The following is an 18,012-nucleotide window of genomic DNA, read 5'->3' as shown; positions in this document are numbered from 1 at the left end:
ACGCAGCGCTAGCAAGGGAATAGCTTTAATCTGCTCACAACAGAGTAATATATATAAAGGAACTTGCATACTGGGGCATTTTTTAAAAATATAACTCAACGTACCGGCAGCGCTTGAGCCAAAACGCGACCGGCAAAGATTAGAAAAAAGGACCTGTGCGCGTCAGAATACGTGCCGATCATGGAAGTGAATCGGGCTTGGAAAGACATTAGAAAAAAGGACCAACAGGCGTGAAAATACGTGCTGCCATTTTGAGTGGCTAAGATGCATTGTAATTGCAATACGAGTACGAACGAATGCAATTGATGGGCTGATATATAAACACAGTTGGAAACAAACATAAACAAGGCACGCATTTGTATAATCAACCGGATAATAACACGTAAGGAATAGTACACGTGAATTCACATGAGGAATCAGTAAAAGCACGCTGAAAGAAGGAAAATTAAAGCATTTTACATTTGAAAAAGAAAAGTGACAGAGGAAAAGTAGATTAAAAGACTGCAGCTACAAATAATAAACAAGCTACAAACATAGCATATGAAAATAACGAACAAGCCACAGTTGAATAAATCAACAGATTAAAAAAATTATAATAAAAAGAAAGGAAAAGAACTATTATTTCTATTGTTTTATTTTTTTTGAAATATCAAGGTTGAAGTGAAAAAAAAAGATTTCAGTTGAAAATGCAGCTGGAGATGCAAGTGAACAGCAAACCACATCTCAAAATTCCGCAAACACACTTCAACCAATCCACTAAATTATTTACGACGACCAAACCCTTTTACTTTGGAACCACAGGAAACACAAGGCCAAAGATGGCAAGAATGGATTGATGAATTTGAGGAGTTTTTGAGAGCTGTGGGGGATCAAAATGCCCCAAATAATTTGGATATTTCACAAACCTAGTGGGAAAAGAAATCAAAAGCATAATCAAAACAATTCCACCTCAAGATAGAACAACATATCCACTGTTAAAAGCAGCAGTTAATGCTCAGATAATAGGTCCACTCAACAGAGATTATGAAAGATATGTATTCAATCAATGCACACAAAGCCCATACAAGACTATAGCTCAATTTGTCTTAAGGTTACAAAAGAAAACCACATTTTGTGAATTTATCAATTTCAATGATGATGAAGCAATACGCCTGAGAATAATTGAAGGAGGTTTATCATCACAATTCAGGAAACACTTGTTAAAGAAGCCTCTGCCCCTGAAGGAAGTATTGGAACTTGCTAGGGTATATGAGAGAGTAGATACACAAGCAGCCAACATAGAGAATCCAAAGAGGATGGACACCATCGCTGTTATGAATAAGAACACCTAATGGCAAAGAAGATATCCTAACACAGGTTCACCGGGGTTAATGCGCAGAGGTATAGGAGAGAGACAATGTTACAGGTGCGGATTTGAATTTCCTCACAAAGGCCCGTGTCCTGATCTAGGTCAGTTATGTCTAGGTCAGTTATGTCTACGATGTGGGCAGGAAAATCATTTCCAAACAATGTGTAGGGAAAGGATAAAAATGCTGTCAAATCACTACAACCCTCAATTGATACCTAATAGGAGGTATGATAACCAAAGGGGTTTAGGAGGACAAAACTTTACAGAAAGAGAAACACGACCTTACCCTGTTTCAAAACCAAACCTACAAACAACCCGACCAGGTTTCGTTAGAGCCATGGATAATTTGCAAATTGGAATGACAGACCAAAAAAAAACAAGAATCGAGTCATAGGGCACCGCCAGTCAATCAAGCTCAGGAGCAGGAAGAGATGAAATATGAAGACCCATATGAAAATCCACCCATTTCGTATGAAGGAGAAGAACTGACAATGGATTATCATCAAGAATATGAATACGATAGATACAGCAAAGAGTATGTGAGGTTAATTTGTGAGAAGGAGAGTGGAAAAACTGCCATAAGAGTAGTAGTGAATCTATGTGGAGAAGAGATACCTTTCCTGGTAGACACTGGAGCTACAGTGAATGTCATGAGTGAGGAAATGTACAGGAAGATAGCTAACCAATATCCATCACATTCATCAAAAGCTGCAATTTTTCAGTCGGGGGCCGAACAGCCACTATTGAATAAAGGACAGTTTCGATGCAATTTAATTCATAAGGAACGATGTATACCAACCAATATACATGTCATAAAGAGTCCTGTTGTTGGCAGATGTCTCATTAGCTGTAAAACTGCCACGAATCTGAGACTTATTTATGTGCAACACGACCAATCGGAAATGATAAAATGTGTTCCATCAGGATGTCAGGCTCTAAGATTCATGTCAGAGGAAGTATTGGACTTAGAAAAGTTGAAGATCAAATTCCCGAAGTTATTTCAAGGAATTGGAAAATTAAAGACCAGCACGATACACCTGCACATTGATAAATCAGTTCAACCTGTTCCTCAGCATCCAAGACTATAGGATTTCATTTGCAAACAAGAGTGTCACAAGAACTGAAACAGTTAAGAGACAATGATATCATTGAAAGAGTTGAAAGTGGTCCGACTCATGGGTGTCTCCATTGGTAGTAATACCCAAAACAGATGGATGACTTTGACTATGTGTAGACATGAGGATACCTAACATGGCCATCATGAGGGAAAGACACACGGTACCCAACATAGAAGACATGATAATTTGCCTGAATCAAGCCAGCAGATTCAGTAAATTGGATCTGAATCAAGGATACCATCAATTGGTGATTGATCCAGAGTCTCGGCCCATAACCACTTTTAGTACCCACGACAGTTTGTTCAGATACAAGAGACTCAGCTTTGGGGTTTCCTCTGCAGCTGAGATATTTCAAGAAGCTATAAGGAAGGTCATCGCGCCAGTGCAAAATGCGTTTAATTACAGCGATGATATTCTAGTCTATGGAACTGATCAAGCTCAACATGATGAAGCATTGAAACAGGTATGGAGGCTACTGCAAGAAAGAGGTCCGACTCTGACTGGTCAAAAATGTGATGGAAACAGGAGAAGCTTGAAGTTCTTTGGGCATATATTTTCGGAGAAAGGTATGAGAGCGGACCCAGAGAAGGTGAGAGTCATATTGGATCTGAAGCCTCCAAAAGACATGGCAGAACTAAGATCTTTTCTTGGAATGGCTGGATATTGTGCAAGATACTTGCCAAACTATGCCACTCTCACTGATCCTCTAAGACAACTATTAAAGAAAGATGTAACGTTTGTATGGAATGAAAACTGTGAAAAACGCTTCCGGAGCATAAAAGAGGAACTGGCTAATGATAGGCAGCTGGCATATTTTAATCTTGAATGGGACACTGAAATTATTGTAGATGCCAGTCCGAAGGGACTAGGTGCAATTCTAGCACAAACCGAGTCAAGCAGGGAGTCAGGATGTGGACTACAGCATGTTGTTGCTTATGATAGCAGAGCCTGAGTGAAATTGAGCGAGCCTATTCCCAAGCAGAGAGAGAAAGTCTAGCCGCTGTGTGGGCATGTGAGAAGTTTAATCACTTCATAATTGGGAAGCCCTTTGTGCTTGTCACAGATTATCAAGCCTTGATTTCGCTATTTAGAAATCCAAGAGTCAAGATGCCTCCCAGGATTGAAAGATGGAGTATGCGATTACAGGTATACGATTACAGGATCATCCATAAGCCTGGGAAGGACGCTAATCCAGCTGATTATCTGTCGAGACACCCAGCGGACACAGCAGAAACTGATATGCAGATGGAGGCGGAGGAGTATGTGTCTTATGTGTCACTAAATGCCCTACCTCCAGCATTAATGAAAGATGTGTTCAGGGAGAGAAGCCAAGCTGATCCAATGATTCAGGTGGCAGTTTGACTTACTCAGACTGGGAAATGGCATTGTCTTGGTCTGGAGGAAGGTCTAGAGGAGGGAGATATGAAGGATCTTCGGAAATTAGCGAGAATGAGTAATGAATTATCTGCAACGAAAGAAGGACTACTCCCAAGAGGGAACAGGCTTGTGGCACTGAAAAGTCTGAGGAAGGCATTAGTGATGCTGGCTCATGAGGGTCATTGAGGAGTTGTTAATATAAAGAAAATCTTAAGGAATCAAGTGTGGTTCCCATGCATGGATATTATTGTGGAGGATATTTTACAAAACTGCTTTGCTTGCCAAGTAGCAAAATGTGACACTCAGGCAGCACCTCTTGAGATAGTGCCACTTCCGTTGGGGCCATGGAATCGGGTGGCTCTTGATTTCTTTGGACCACCAGATGGAGGATATTTACTGGTTGCCATAGATGAATATTCTCGGTTCCCGCTAGTAAAGCAGGTCAGATCTACTGCATTTCATCATGTGGTGGTGGTCCTAGATGAACTCTTTAGTGAATGGGGAATACCTCAAATAGTAAAAACGGACAATGGGGCACCTTTTCAAGGTCATGAATTCAGCAAGTTTGCAACACACACGGGATTCAAACACCAAAAGATAACACCTTTGTGGCCACAAGCAAATGATATGGCGGAAAGGTTCATGAGTAGCTTGAAAAGAACGAGATAAAAGGCAGTTGTGGACAATGTGCCATTTCCACAGGCAGTGTCACAAATGTTATGGAGCTACAGGAATACTCCTCATGAAATGACGGGACATTCTCCGTCGGAACTGATGATCAAATACAAGCCACGGACAAGAGTTCCCAGTGTGGATGGTTACACAGCTGATGAGGACAATGATATTAGAGAGAGAGATCAAATGAAACGATTGAAGATAAAAGAGTGGGTGGATCGTAAAAGGAAGGCTGCAGATATCAATCTTCACGAAGGAGATGTGGTGGTAGTCAAACAGAAACAGCGAATGAAAACAGATTCCAAGTATCGGCCGATACCACTAAAGGTCAAAGATGTCAAAGGTTCCATGGTCACGGCAGCTGGAAGTGGTGGCGAAATAACCAGAAATGTATCCTTTTTCAAAAGACTAATGCAAAATGATTCTGGATGGGAGGGAGGTAAAATGGATGAGTAAAATGACACTGACATTGGTTTGACCTGGTTATATGAGGACGAAGGGAAGATGTTTGATTGTGATTATGGACATGTGGGGAGCGATGATCAGAGGGAGAGAAGCGAGGACACAAGTATGGACTCCAGGGATTGTGTAGATAATAACACAGGTACAGAGTCAAGGGAAATGAGCTTGCGGGATAGGCCCCAAAGAGTTGTTCGCAAGCCAGCTCGGTTAATTGAGCAAATGTGATACTTGTTGTAGTTGATAATAGTTTAGATGATAAGTAAGGGGGGGTTGTTATGTATTGCTATTGTTATAGTTGCTCGGGTCTGTGAATGATGGTGGGTTAAGTGGAATATAGAACGTTAGGGTAAAAGGACTTCTGGAATGTTTTTGCCATGTAAGAAGTTCAGTTAAATTAAGAATAAAGTTAGATAAGGATGTACCACGGTGCTCGGGTATTTATTGATGAGATACTACTAAATGAAGATATAACAGATGGGTGAGTAACAAGAATGTTCAGGATGTCCTGAGTTTAGGTGGCAAAGTGGGTAGCCAGCGCATTGCAGGATGCCTGGGAAGGAAGAGGGGAGGAAGAGACTGCGGAAGGGTTGGCTAGCTCCGTGCAGATTTTGTAAAGTTCAACCGTGTTATTGGATGCACTTGATACCGGTGCCTGAATGTGGGCCCTTTTCTTGGCATGGATGGCGAGTCTGTATTTCCTTTGGAGCAGGCGGCAAGCCACTTTTTCAAAGGGTGAACCTGAGGTTTGCCACTTCCATTCCACTGCTCTGCACTTTCGTTTTAAGGCTCCAAGTTCGGATTCATACCAGGTGTTATGCTTTGAGGCAGGTTTCAGGCGGATCAGAGCTGGCATTGAACCAAGTCTTGGTGAGAGCAAGAAAGTCGAGGTCAGTGTCTTCAAGAAGGAGGCAGATGTCAGCAGAGTGTTTGTTGGCAGAGCGGGTGTTAAGAGTTGCCATTTGAAGGAGGTCTCTGCCTTTGAAGGTTTTCTGAGGAGGAGTACAGGGGCATGGTACTCCAGTCAGGGTAGGAGGGACAGTGAAAGTGGTGAGGGGAGTGGCAGCAGAACAAAGGAAGTTAATGAGGGAGGGCAGGATTCAGTCAAAAAGTAGGAGGTTGGGTTGAGGGCCATGAAACAGGATAGTGCCAGTGTGGTAGACATTAACGATGCAGCATGAGGTTGAGACGCCAGCCAAGAGGACTTCCCCTTTAATCCCCCCATTAATGAGAGAGGAAGTGAAATGGGAGAGACTAGAGACAGTCCAAAGATCTATAGAGGGGACAGAGAAGAGGATGTCCGTGAAGACCTATCTGGAGTTTGCACTGACTTAAGTGTCTGCGATGGGAAGGCCAGGGTTTGCACGCAAGTTGTCTTTTATGTGCTTTTTCATTCCGGGCTTAGTGAGAGAGGGGGATAGGAGATAGAGTAGCAATTAGAGAAGGTGACATAGTGAGTGCCATTAGGGTGACAGAGGGAAGTTGAAAGGAGAAGGGTGACTGCACTGCACAGTGCTGACCTAATCTCACAGGTGGACTAGCAGTAGCAAAGAACACAATGCAATGAAGTTAGAGTGCAGGATGTAAATACACACAGCTAAAATTGAATTTCAATGAAAGGCCACAAATGCAGTAAATCAGGGTGCAGGGTGTAAATACACACAGCTAAAAACAATTTTCATGAAAGGCCACTGATGCAGTGAATATGGGTGCAGCATGTAAATACACAGAGCAGAGCACACACCAGAGAAAGGAGAAGAGGATAAGCAAAGTGAAATGTACAAAGATATAGATCAGGCTGCTAGGGGAGGAGGCAAAAGAATAGTTCAACCATCACTCACTGGAGGCTCAAACGTTTGTAGGGGTGCTGAGGCCCGAGTTCATGGGAGAGTAGGATGTACTCAGCAGGCTGCAGCATAGTTTGTGGTTGTGGAGAATGCGTGGAGGCCCTCCTGGACAGACTCAGACAGGCCCTTAGATGGGGGCCTTAGATTTGGGCCTTGGGAGGCAGGCCGGTATTCGCCTGCCGGCTTTGCCGATTGGGCCTTTTCCAGGAAGAGGGGTCCAATCACAGTGATTCCTCCAAAGAAGGCCACGCACTCCAATGCCTACACGACAGAGGTGGCCATGATGGAATGGAGCCCAAATGCAATCAATGCTCAATGGATTCAAGGGAACATGGCACCCGAAAAAACTTGTCGCCAGCATTTTTGAAGTTTAAAAATGTCTTTCTCTTTTTGCAATTAAAAAGAAATGTCATGGGGGTGAAGTTGGTTCATGCGCCGCTTGAGCTGTGGGATGCATATGGCCCCATAAAGCCCCAAAAGGGCTTACCTTTCATGTTGGAGTGGGGGGAGAGGGAGTCCCAGCCTCGTGGTAGCAGGAGAGACCTATGCTGGTCGATTGCCTCCTCGAAGAACTGCAACAATACATTATCTACTCATACAACCACACACACATCCACTCCACTCAACACCAAACCTTATATATTATCAGTATTATTATTATTAGGGTATTTATTGAGTGCGGACCTAGCTTCGGGAAGCAATAGAGCTCTTTACAATCATAGGAGGAAGAGCACAGTGAGGGATGCAGAGAAGAAGGGAGTGGGAGCTAAAGGGTGAGGGTGGGCAATTGGCAGCATGGGATGTACAAGCAACCGGGGGGAGACAATGGGGAGCATACCACTGAGTCTCAGGTAGTGTGGGGAGTGCAGGGTGTGTGGCCGTAAGTGTCAGGGAGGAGCCATTCCTTGAAGAGGAAGGTCTTGAGCTCTTTCCTGAACTGTAGACGCGATGGGGCAAATTTGATGCTGACGGGGAGGAGGTTCCGTAGTCTTGGAGCGTAGACAGATTCTGGAACCTCCTCCCCATCAACCTCTGACTTGCCCCATTGCTAATGCATTTATTGAAGAGACTATAAAACAACACAAAAATAATGATTGCTAGCTGTTGAAATGAACAAGATGGATCAAGGAGAAGGGTCGAAGTTGGAACAGTCTAGTATTATTAATTAGTCTTTAATAAATAGGCAGGTCAAAAGAGTTTTCTGAATTGCAACAGGGATGTTGCTTGACGGACCAAGAGCTTTCCACAAAGTCCAGACTGCCACTAAACATGGCCGGGTGCCTCTGCAATGGAATTTAGATGTAAGAACATTTAGAAGCAGCGGTTGCGCAGTATTGTGGTCTGCTGTAGGAACTTACTGCTGGATTCGATTTTGAAGGTACACAGGAACTGAGCTGTTTTCGATTCGCAGGTCAAGGATAAAAGTTTGAATGAAATGTGATGTTTTACTGGAAGCCAATGGAGTTATCAGGAATTCGGTGATAGCGGTTTTCAAATGGCTGGCTGTAGGAAGGTTGGTGTAGAGGGCATTTGCATAGTTTAGCCAAGAGTTGGCAATCAAGCCAACAATTGCTGGGTGATTCTGTTGTGGAATGAAAGGGAAGATTTTACAAAAAGACTTGAATTGCTAGAACATGAATTCATCAGCGCTCAAATTTGAGAGTTCATGCCGAGTTTGGAAATCCATACGACCCAAAGGTTTTTTAGATTTTGGAGATATGATGAATGGGATGCCAAAAAAGTGAGATGTGGGGGGGATGTCAAAATTGAGCTTCACACTTTTTTCATGCATCCAGGCTTCGAGAGTGGTAAAACCTCTGGATAGATTATGAAATAGCTTGTCCTCAGTACTGATTTACATGTAGATTTGCATATTGCCAGCGTGGGAATGGAATTTGTGTTACGTCTGCACAGAATGTACATTTGCACCTGGGGAAGGACCATTGGCCATTCAGGAGGCTGGAAAAGCAGGCAAGAATATACATTCTGCGCCCACTTTTCCAGCCACCCGAAGCCCTTCCCTGGGTGGTGCCATTTTTGTTTGTATAATGATGGGAGGCAACAGGGAGTTTCTCCCTGTTGCCTCCCCTGTGCCTAAGCCACCAAAAACAACGAACCACCAGTGCCCACCCACTCCCTCCTCCAAACTTACCTGCAGGACTGAAGCTTTGAGCTCCGGTCCCTGCACTCCTCCAGTCCCAGCGCCTGCCATAGAAATGGAAGAGGGACTTACTCCCTTTTCCCGATGGTGACTACCATCGTTTTTCATTGTTTCGCTGTGCAAGCAACGAATCTCCCATGGGTGAAAAAGAAACATTCACAAACCGGAGTGCGAATGGCTTTCAGGCCCGAGCGGGGGAAGCGGACATGCTCGGTATAGCCCAAGCCGAGTCCCTTGCTTCACTTGGGCTTACCATGGCTCGGGCTGACAGGCTATTACCGGCCATACACCCTTACTATAAATAACAAGCTCATTAGGAGTTCCTACCCAAATTTAGGTACACTGAGATGCAACTGACTTAGATCACGGACGCACACTATCCTACCTTATCCGAAGATAGACCACTCTAAAAATAAACAATGCAAACTGAACCCACTACAGCTCAACAGCAGAAAGCAATGGCTCAGGTCGTGAACTTTCAACTGCCCAACTTCCGGTGCCCACACCCAAACTAAGACTACTCCCACCACCACTACAGCAGATCACCTACCCACACCTCTAAAAAAGTCCATAACTAATACTAGTAAGCTTCAGAACATCCCAAATAAAGTAGGCAATTCCAACTTTATGCCCCAGAAATACATGATTATATAATTGATCAGGGAATTGACATACTCATAGTGACAGAAACTTGGCTCCACCAAGCCTCTGGACCTACTCTCACCATTGCCATTCCACCAAATAACACTATCCTTAGAACGGATAGAACCAAATCAGTAGGTGGGGGAGTAGCCATCATCGCTAGAACTCACCTCAAACTAAGAGCCTGCCCCATAGATAATCTAGAGGGATATGAAATTCTACTCACTAAACTTGCTACCAACCGTAAAACTACTATTAACTTAGTAACTATATACAGAGCACCTAAGAATAACTCTCAGCCAGACGTAGACATACCATTACTACTAACCCCACTGATCAAGCCAAAAACAAAATGCATCATCCTTGGTGACTTGAACGTCGGATTCAACGACAGCCAAGATCACAAAGCAGAAGCCTTACACACCGCTCTTAAAGACATGGCATTCACACAACTGGTGAATGCACCCACCCATAATAAAGGTATAACGTTGGACTGGGTATTATCTCTTAATACCCCAGTTTCCATAGAAACGATCACCCCAATGCCGTGGATAGATCACCACAGCATTAACTTCTCTATCTCATGTAATGAACATGATTCACCTAAACCCAAAAGTAGCTATCATTGTGCATAAAGCAAACAAGCTCAATACTAGGATCAGTAATGCATCTTCAGACTCTAGAAAATTATTTATAATCCTCAAAGAGCTGGAAAACCCTAAGCCAATCATCAACCCCGTTCAACCAAGTAAAGAATGGTGCACTACCATTCAAGATGCTCTTGCCACTAAAATCCAACTAGTACAAAGTAAAATCACCAACAAAAAGAAATCACTAGCAGAAAAACATACTCTAGTGGAACCTAACCCCAGCCCTATAGTATGTAACACTCGAGCCTTCCACTTCTCTCCAGTCTCCCAAGAAGTAGTGTTGAACACTATAGCCAAACTAAAGGCATCGAACTGCAAAGGGGACAACTTCCCAGCGCACTTAGTCAAACTATGTCCACACTCACCCCTATCATTACTAATTTTGTTAATGCATCCTTCAGTTCTAACTTGGTCCCGCAAGTATCAAAGAAGCCTAGGTCACGCTGTTACTAAAAAAGCCTTCGCTGGACCCCCTAATCCCAACAAACTATAGGCCCATAACCACAGTCCCATTCCTTCTGAAAATCATCGATAAAATAGCATATAACCAAATACAAACCCACCTTGAACAGAACAAACTTCTGTGCGCTAGACAATCTGGGTTCAGACCAAATCATAGTACCCGAAACCGCTCTCACCGACCTCAAAATGCAAATAGACACCATTAGAGACTCAGGAAAACTGGCCTTATTGCTGCTGCTGGATTTATCAGCAGCGTTTGACCTTGTAGACCATGGCAAACTCTGTGACACTCTGGCTAAAGACTTCAGTTTCTCCACTGATGCCACCCTCTGGATTAAATCCTTTCTAGCTGAACGAACCTCCAGAGTCGCCATTGGGAAAGATGCGGCTGACCCTATAGTGGTACCCATCGAAGTACCCCAAGTATCATGCCTCTCCTCTACTCTGTGTAATGCCTATACCAAACTCCTCTTCTAAGCATTAGACAACATGGGTGTCATCTACACAAACTTCGCAGATGACACCCAGATCCTTAGCCCCATCACCAGGGATTACGCCCAAGACACCCAGACCATAAATAATATCTACGCCATCATTCAAAACTGGATGGCAATAAATAGTCTCTGTCTCAATGATGAGAAGACGGAGGTCCTCATCGTAGGATCCCAAGCTAGAATGGCCTCACTCCACCCAAACTACACACCATCAATATCGACGGAACGTTGATACTAGTTTTCAAGCAGGTCAAAACTCTTGGTGTATATCTAGATGCCAGCCTCACTATGGGTAAACATATCTCAGCCCTCTCATCCTCCACAGCATACACGGCTAAACTAATTGCTTTGAGCCGTCAATTCCTTACACTCGCCAATTGCATAACGCTAGCCAGAGCATTGATATTAACCAAGCTCGACTACTGTCACGTCCTCCTTTTAGGAACGTCCAATGCTAATATCAGCAAACTACAACTGCTGCAGAATAAAGCTCTTAGAGCAGCATTAGGTATAAGGAATCAGACAATTTCTCTAACATAGGCGAGAAAATCATTGGCTGCCCATTAAAGCCAGAATCATTTTCAAAATACTATGTGTTGTATATAAATGTCTCACCAACAAAGCCCCCAGTTATCTTAACAATGCTACCAAGAAAAAAATGACTAATAGAGCACTTAGATCAAACAATAAGGCACTACTAGAAATCCCGCGCCACAAAAGCACCAAAGCAGGAGGCAATAGCGTCAGAGTCCTGACCCCCACCTTTTGGAATTCTCTTCCATTTGAAATAACATATGAGGAAACTATTGCCAGCTTCAAAAAATCCATGAAAACCTGGTTATTTAACCAATACTGTACTGACTGACTAGGCCCTCCCACCTTCACCTACCCAGACAGATTCATATTACTAATAAAATGACTAGCCTTGAACCATGCAGAACCCTAGTGGGCATCACATTGTTTGTTAAATGTGCAACTACACTGTTCCTAGAGTCATCTGCCCTACTGTTATTCCAATTGTTGTATTGTAACACTGTTTAAGATACTTCATAAACTGTCTGTAACCTTCGCCGTTATATCTAAGGGTCTGGGCGTGAAACAAACAAACAAATCAATAAATGTCTGCTCCCCCCCCCACCCTCTGTAGGGATGTGAAAGGCATTTTATAGGTTTCATATATATGCTAAAGAGAAGAGGTGAGAAGGGAGAACGCTGAGGGGATCAGTTAGGAACTGGCAGAATGGAGAAGTCCAAGCATGACAGACCAGAATCTTACTAAAGCCGTTTTAGTAGACAGGAGTAGTTCACGATGCTGAATGCTGCCAACAGATGAAGTAATACGAGAAGGGAGAGGGCAGCTTCATCAGCTGCGGGAAGAGTATTATGATGGATATCAACCAAAACAGACTCTGTCATGTTTGGGGCTTGAATCCTGATGTAAAAAGAGTTTGATTTTTCAAGAGTATTACATTCTATGTGAAGTTGCAGCTGTTTTGTAACAACTTGTTCAACGATTTTAGCAATCCTCGGTAGGCCAACAATGTGTCGATAGTTCAGAAGTATTTGTGGGTCCAAACAGAGATGAATATTTCACGAAGGGGGTGATGAAATAGCCCTTGAAACTGTCTCATACCGAGGCTTGTTGTAGTGACAGGTTGATTAACTATTTGACATGGTCAATCAGAAAGAGCCGTCAGCTGTGAGAACAGATATTACTAGATTCCGTGGCTGCTTTGAGTCTTTGTATTAGTGGCAATATCAATTCAGGAATGATATTAACACAATTAAACCCAGGACTGGGGACACAAAGTGCATAGAGGATGAAGGAAGAGGGCATGTCTCTGGTGTTGGAGGCAGATTTCTGGTCACTTTGGTGCATAATGGTGTGTTTAGGCGTTTACAGAACTCTGGTAGGTGTGGAATAGAGGATTCAGTACAGAGGATGTCAACTTACTGACCATACAGAATATTTCCTGGGCATAATTAAGGATTTGAATATTTTGAGAGAAGAAAAGGTATTTTTGGTATTGACTATAGCTTTGAAGTATAATATCCTGGCTGATTTGTTGGGTTTTTGAACAGAGCAATCTCTACTCCACTGGATTTAAGCCATCTGAGCTGAGTCAATGATAGCCAAGGATCTAGATTTCAGGGTGTACAGGGAAGAGGATGCATAAGTTCCCTTGTGGAGGAATACCACATAAGAACCATCAAGGACCACCTTGCCAGCCTCGTGGCCAATTTCTGCAATCACTCTTTCACCACTGGATCCTTCCCCTCTCCCCTCAAGCACTTCCTTGTGCACCCCCTCCTAATAAAGCGTTCTGCCGATCCAATATGTCCAGCAAACTATGGCCCGATTTCTATCACTACTTTCCTGGGCAGACTTGTGGAAAAGCTGGTCATCTCCCAGCTTACCCTCCACACTGGAACTGTTGGCTGTCTCCATGATCATCAGTCTGGCTTCAGAGCAGCCAGAGGCATAGAAACTGCTCTCCTGAACACCCATGAAGATCTGCTCTCTAACCTCGACTCCAGCTCTCCATCTGTCCTTATCCTCCTTGAACTTTCCTCTGCTTTCGACATGGTCAATCACACCACCCTGATAAACAGGTTCTGTGTGAACCTGGGCATCACGGATCAGTCCTTTCACTCCACCACCTCTCTCTCCACATGTGGTGTCCCCCAGGGCTCTATCCTATGACCCTGGCTCTTCAATGTTTATCTGGCCCCTTTGGCCCACCTGATCTCCACCTTCTCTCCTAACTTTCAGTGTTATGCGGAAGACACTCAGCTCTCTTTCAGACTTCCCTCAGCTGCCTCTCCCCACTCGCTCATTCCTGACTGTCTACCCGCGATTCAGGATTGGTGTGCCTCCAATGATCTTTGCCTTAATGCCAGTAAATCAGAGTTCCTTCTCAGTGGGACCCCTGCTTCTGCTTTCCCTCTCATTCTGGCCACCATCCTTGGGCCCCCTTACCCTTGCCTTCCTGTGAGACAAAAAACCTTGGTGTCATCTTCGAATCCACCCTCTCCTTTTCTCCTCACATCACAGACATTGCCAAAAAGGCCCACTTCCAGCTCCTCCTCCTCAGAGGTATTCTTCCTTTCCTAACTTTCCCCAGATGCTCACTGTCTCCAGGGCCCTGGTTCTCTCCAGGCTGAACTACTGCAAAAGCCTCTTTCTCAATCTGCCAACCTCCACTCTTCGCCACCTGCAACTAATCCAGAACAGGACTGCAAGTCTTATCCTTGCCTCGAGCACAGGATAAGACTTCCACTGGCTCCCAATGGCTGCAAGGATCAAGTTCAAGACCCTCTGCATTGTCCACGAGGCTTTTTGGGGCCCCGGCCTGCACTACATCCAACTCTCTCTTCCGAAATGCCTTCCTTCTGGAGCCCTTCGCTCATCTACCTCCAACTCTTTGGGGGTCAGACACTTTCCCCCTTGATCCCCTTGCACTTCCCCCTCTCCTTCCCTTTGCACTTCTATTGTCGCACTTGCACAAGCCGAATGACACAAGGCCTAGTAGGATAGTTTGTCTTATCCACCCTGTGTTTTCCCTCTCTTGTCTTGTGGCGCCTAGAAACACTTGTGCATAAGTGCGTTATAAATGCCATATCATATCATTTAAGAGCATTGTTTCAGGATCCAGAACATTTCCCGGAACCCAACTCACTGCAACGTTTTACCACATCTTTGAGGCATTTTTTTAAATGTGAGGCAAGCCCCAATAGCTCCCTTCTATGCATCGCCCCTTTCCCAACCATCAACAACCTTAAAAACGAAAATAATATATACCCCAACACTGCACCCCACTATAAAATGCAGTGAAATAATGTTGTAAAATGGCTGTTCACCAAATGCAGTGAAACAGCTGCCGTGAGTTGCGGGGTACCTATTTTTCGGACAACCGAAAAAGAGTTCCTATTTTAGAATGGGATTAGAAGAAGAAGCGTAGTTGGTCCTTCAGTAAGTGCATTCTATGGTGGTTGACTTAAAGGTTGAAAAAAGTGACCGGACTAGATGAGTGGTTGGAAGGTGAGGTTGGAGAGTTTGATGCCATGTCTACATCTTAAGACAGGGCAATGACCATGGATGTGAGTGGGAGATCTGCTGGGGATCTCGAAATTAAAGAGTCTCAGGGTTCGGTTAATGATTCTGAGCTGGTTTGGAGTCGACGATCAGTAGGTTGAAACCACCCACAGGAAGGATGGATTAGTATATCTTCCGGTGGCTGCTAAATAATGATGATGATGGTACTGGTGCCTACTGGTTGGTCGAGCAGGATGTGAAGATGAAACATTGTTCACACTAAGGGCCTGATTCATGGAAGTGTTTTATAATAGCGCACTCCCATAGGAAAACGTTCCATGAATCAGGCCCCAAGACTTGATGTGAGAGATTTTGAGGGAGGGCCTCTAAAAGAAAGTCAAACATCCTGCTAGGCCCTTTGATCTGATTAACGAAGAGGATGTGGCACAAAATGGTGAAAGATAGTTTTTGATGTATTAGTGACAGGTTTTAAGTAATGAAAAAGCAGTCATTGGAGTCTAGAATGGTGTCAGAATCGTGTACGCTTGATGTATGGCCGAAATGACATTGAGCAAGGCATATTTTAAAGGTTAACTGGTGGAGAGAGGTTGTTTTTGGGGTCATTGTAGCGTAACTCATTGATGGTGGGTTCCTCTTGAGTTTTCAAAGGCTTATAATGGACTCTCTGGAGCGGTGGAGGGCGGCTTAATTCATGAGGGGTCAGCTTCCGTCAGAGTAAAGCAGTTGTCTGGGGTTGGATGGTGATAGTCATGCACAAATGTGAGACTGGTGTATTTGCACCTATATTCCACACGTAGAACCTGAAGGTAAGGAATGTACTCCATTATCAGGGAAAGTCCAGGCTGCACATGCACTGTGTGCATGAAAACAGGAGGATTGACTTTGCCTGTGTTTGACCTGTAAGCTGTTACATTCCGTGCGGAGCATCAGAATATTATGTAATGTAGAAATATGAATATGAACAGAGGTTGGCCTCTGGGTTTACCACATTTTAGGATACGCGGAGGTCTAGATGTTTTCACCTGCAGCATAAGGTTGCTTCCTCAAGTATCTTTGTCAGTGCCTCTGGGTCCCCAAACTTCAGCTTCTCTGGCGTGGTTGATGATTTTAAAAATGTCCAGTAGGGTGTGCTTGCAGGGCTGCACAGGCCTACCAGTCTCCGGTGAGAGAAGGCGGCTGTGCATGCCCCTGCAGAAACATGGCGGAGGATCAAGTCCTCTGGTGGTACTGCATGTGCCTGGCAGATAAACAGAGGCACAGTCAAGGCTAATGAATAGGGAGAATAGGTCATAGCTCCCCAGAGGTCAGGGTGAGGGAGAGTGTGGCCCCAACCTTGCAGAGGCCTCTGGGAAATCACCATGAGCCAGGTCCATCAGGCCACACTCTCACCAGTTGTCACGTCAATTACTCGTCACTTCCTCATCGAGGGGACCCGGTGGCATTTAGACCTCGGGGATCAGTTAGAGCTAAAGCCACAGCATCAGTGAGAAGTGACGTATGGGGAGGTGACTTGGAGCTACTTAAGGTTGAAGCGGCCAATCAAATGTACGACTACAGAAAACAAGCCAGGCCTCTTGGCTTTGCCCATGCTTTCTTTTCAAAAGTCGACTATGGGTAAAGAATTAGTGATGTGTGGAAACAACATAAGACTCAGTGGGTTCATATGCTTGTACAGTTTCTATGCTGCCAAACACAATGACGATGCCAAAAACGTTCAATTATTTTCTTTCCTTTTTTTCTTCACATACTTGTCTATAGTTGGTTTAAACAATTCTCTTTGATATAGCTGTACTCCTATATAGACTTCGGATTGACATCGTTTCTCAAGCTCTTTGTTCTCGTGTATTTTAACAGTGCACTGAAGTCACACAGACCAAAAAGCAACGCTCACTAACCTGGTGAAGAGGCTTGGTAGATGATCGTGTTGCCATCCCTCTCAGGAACAACCGTGTGACACACAGCCAGCAAAGTCAGGAACTCTTGTATCTGCACAGCTGAGGGCTGCAACAAAAGGAGTATGCCATCCAATTAGTTTAGTAACCTCAGGGCAAGACAGCTGTTTTAAAGGGTGTTATTTTGCTTTCCCAATGCAAATGAAAGCAGCACATTTTAGTTTAACTCTGATTTATCTGAAAGGCTTCCTGAACAAGCTTCTCAAGGCATGAATAAAATAATACACTATTTTAGGCATTTGATATGCATGGATATAGCCCATGGGGGAATCAGATGACTATCAATGGCTTTTGTCATTTCACATTAGGGGGACGCAATCCGCGCCCCGGAAGTAGTCATTTAGCTGAATGTAAATTCCTCCCAGAGGAAGAAAATATAATTATTGTGTTGGGGCTCAGGTCATTACCTGCATAAACCATATTGCACAGAATATGTGATGTGGGTTGGAAGAGGACTAAGAAATTTCAACTATGCCTAACTTAGGTGCAAAAGAACACATTGGTTACTTGTTGAGCAACAAATTATGTTTACAATCCTGTGAGTTCTTTTTAAATTCTTCAAGTAGGAGACGCTAGCCTGCCTTACAAACCGCACCCACTATTACTCCCCTAATAGTAAAAAAAAAATGTTGAATACCCATTCATTCATAAAAACTCATGACTATTTCATTATGAAATATGTGTAAAACAGCCAAAAGGGTTGCATTTCATCCAGTGAAAATCTATTATTTATAACATTAGCCGCTTTCAAGAAACAGTTCACTCATAAA

At 43.9% G+C, this 18,012-nt stretch overlaps 1 protein-coding gene and 1 long non-coding RNA gene across 5 annotated transcripts in view; one reads left to right on the top strand and one right to left on the bottom strand.

Moving 5' to 3' along the window:
• ATP8A2 (ATPase phospholipid transporting 8A2) overlaps positions 1-18,012 on the bottom strand; it is a 3,773,191-nt gene that overhangs the window by 2,233,957 nt on the left and 1,521,222 nt on the right. For all 3 annotated transcript variants that reach the window (XR_011284127.1, XM_069639892.1, XM_069639893.1), the window contains exon 17: positions 17,186-17,291. Coding sequence is in view for 2 of the 3 variants with exons in the window: in XM_069639892.1 (XP_069495993.1) it covers positions 17,186-17,291 (106 nt within the window). In the remaining variant the exon portion in view is untranslated. The remainder of the gene's footprint in view (positions 1-17,185; positions 17,292-18,012) is intronic.
• The window catches only part of LOC138528357 (uncharacterized), a 197,547-nt gene that overhangs the window by 177,645 nt on the left and 1,890 nt on the right, over positions 1-18,012 (top strand). The window lies entirely within an intron of this gene.

This window comes from Ambystoma mexicanum, chromosome 7q (assembly GCF_040938575.1).
Source record: "Ambystoma mexicanum isolate Mex_15411 chromosome 7q, UKY_AmexF1_1, whole genome shotgun sequence".
Lineage (NCBI taxonomy): Eukaryota > Metazoa > Chordata > Amphibia > Caudata > Ambystomatidae > Ambystoma > Ambystoma mexicanum.
The sequence above is the reverse complement of the archived record's forward strand: the minus strand, read 5'-3'. Positions and strand labels throughout refer to the sequence as shown.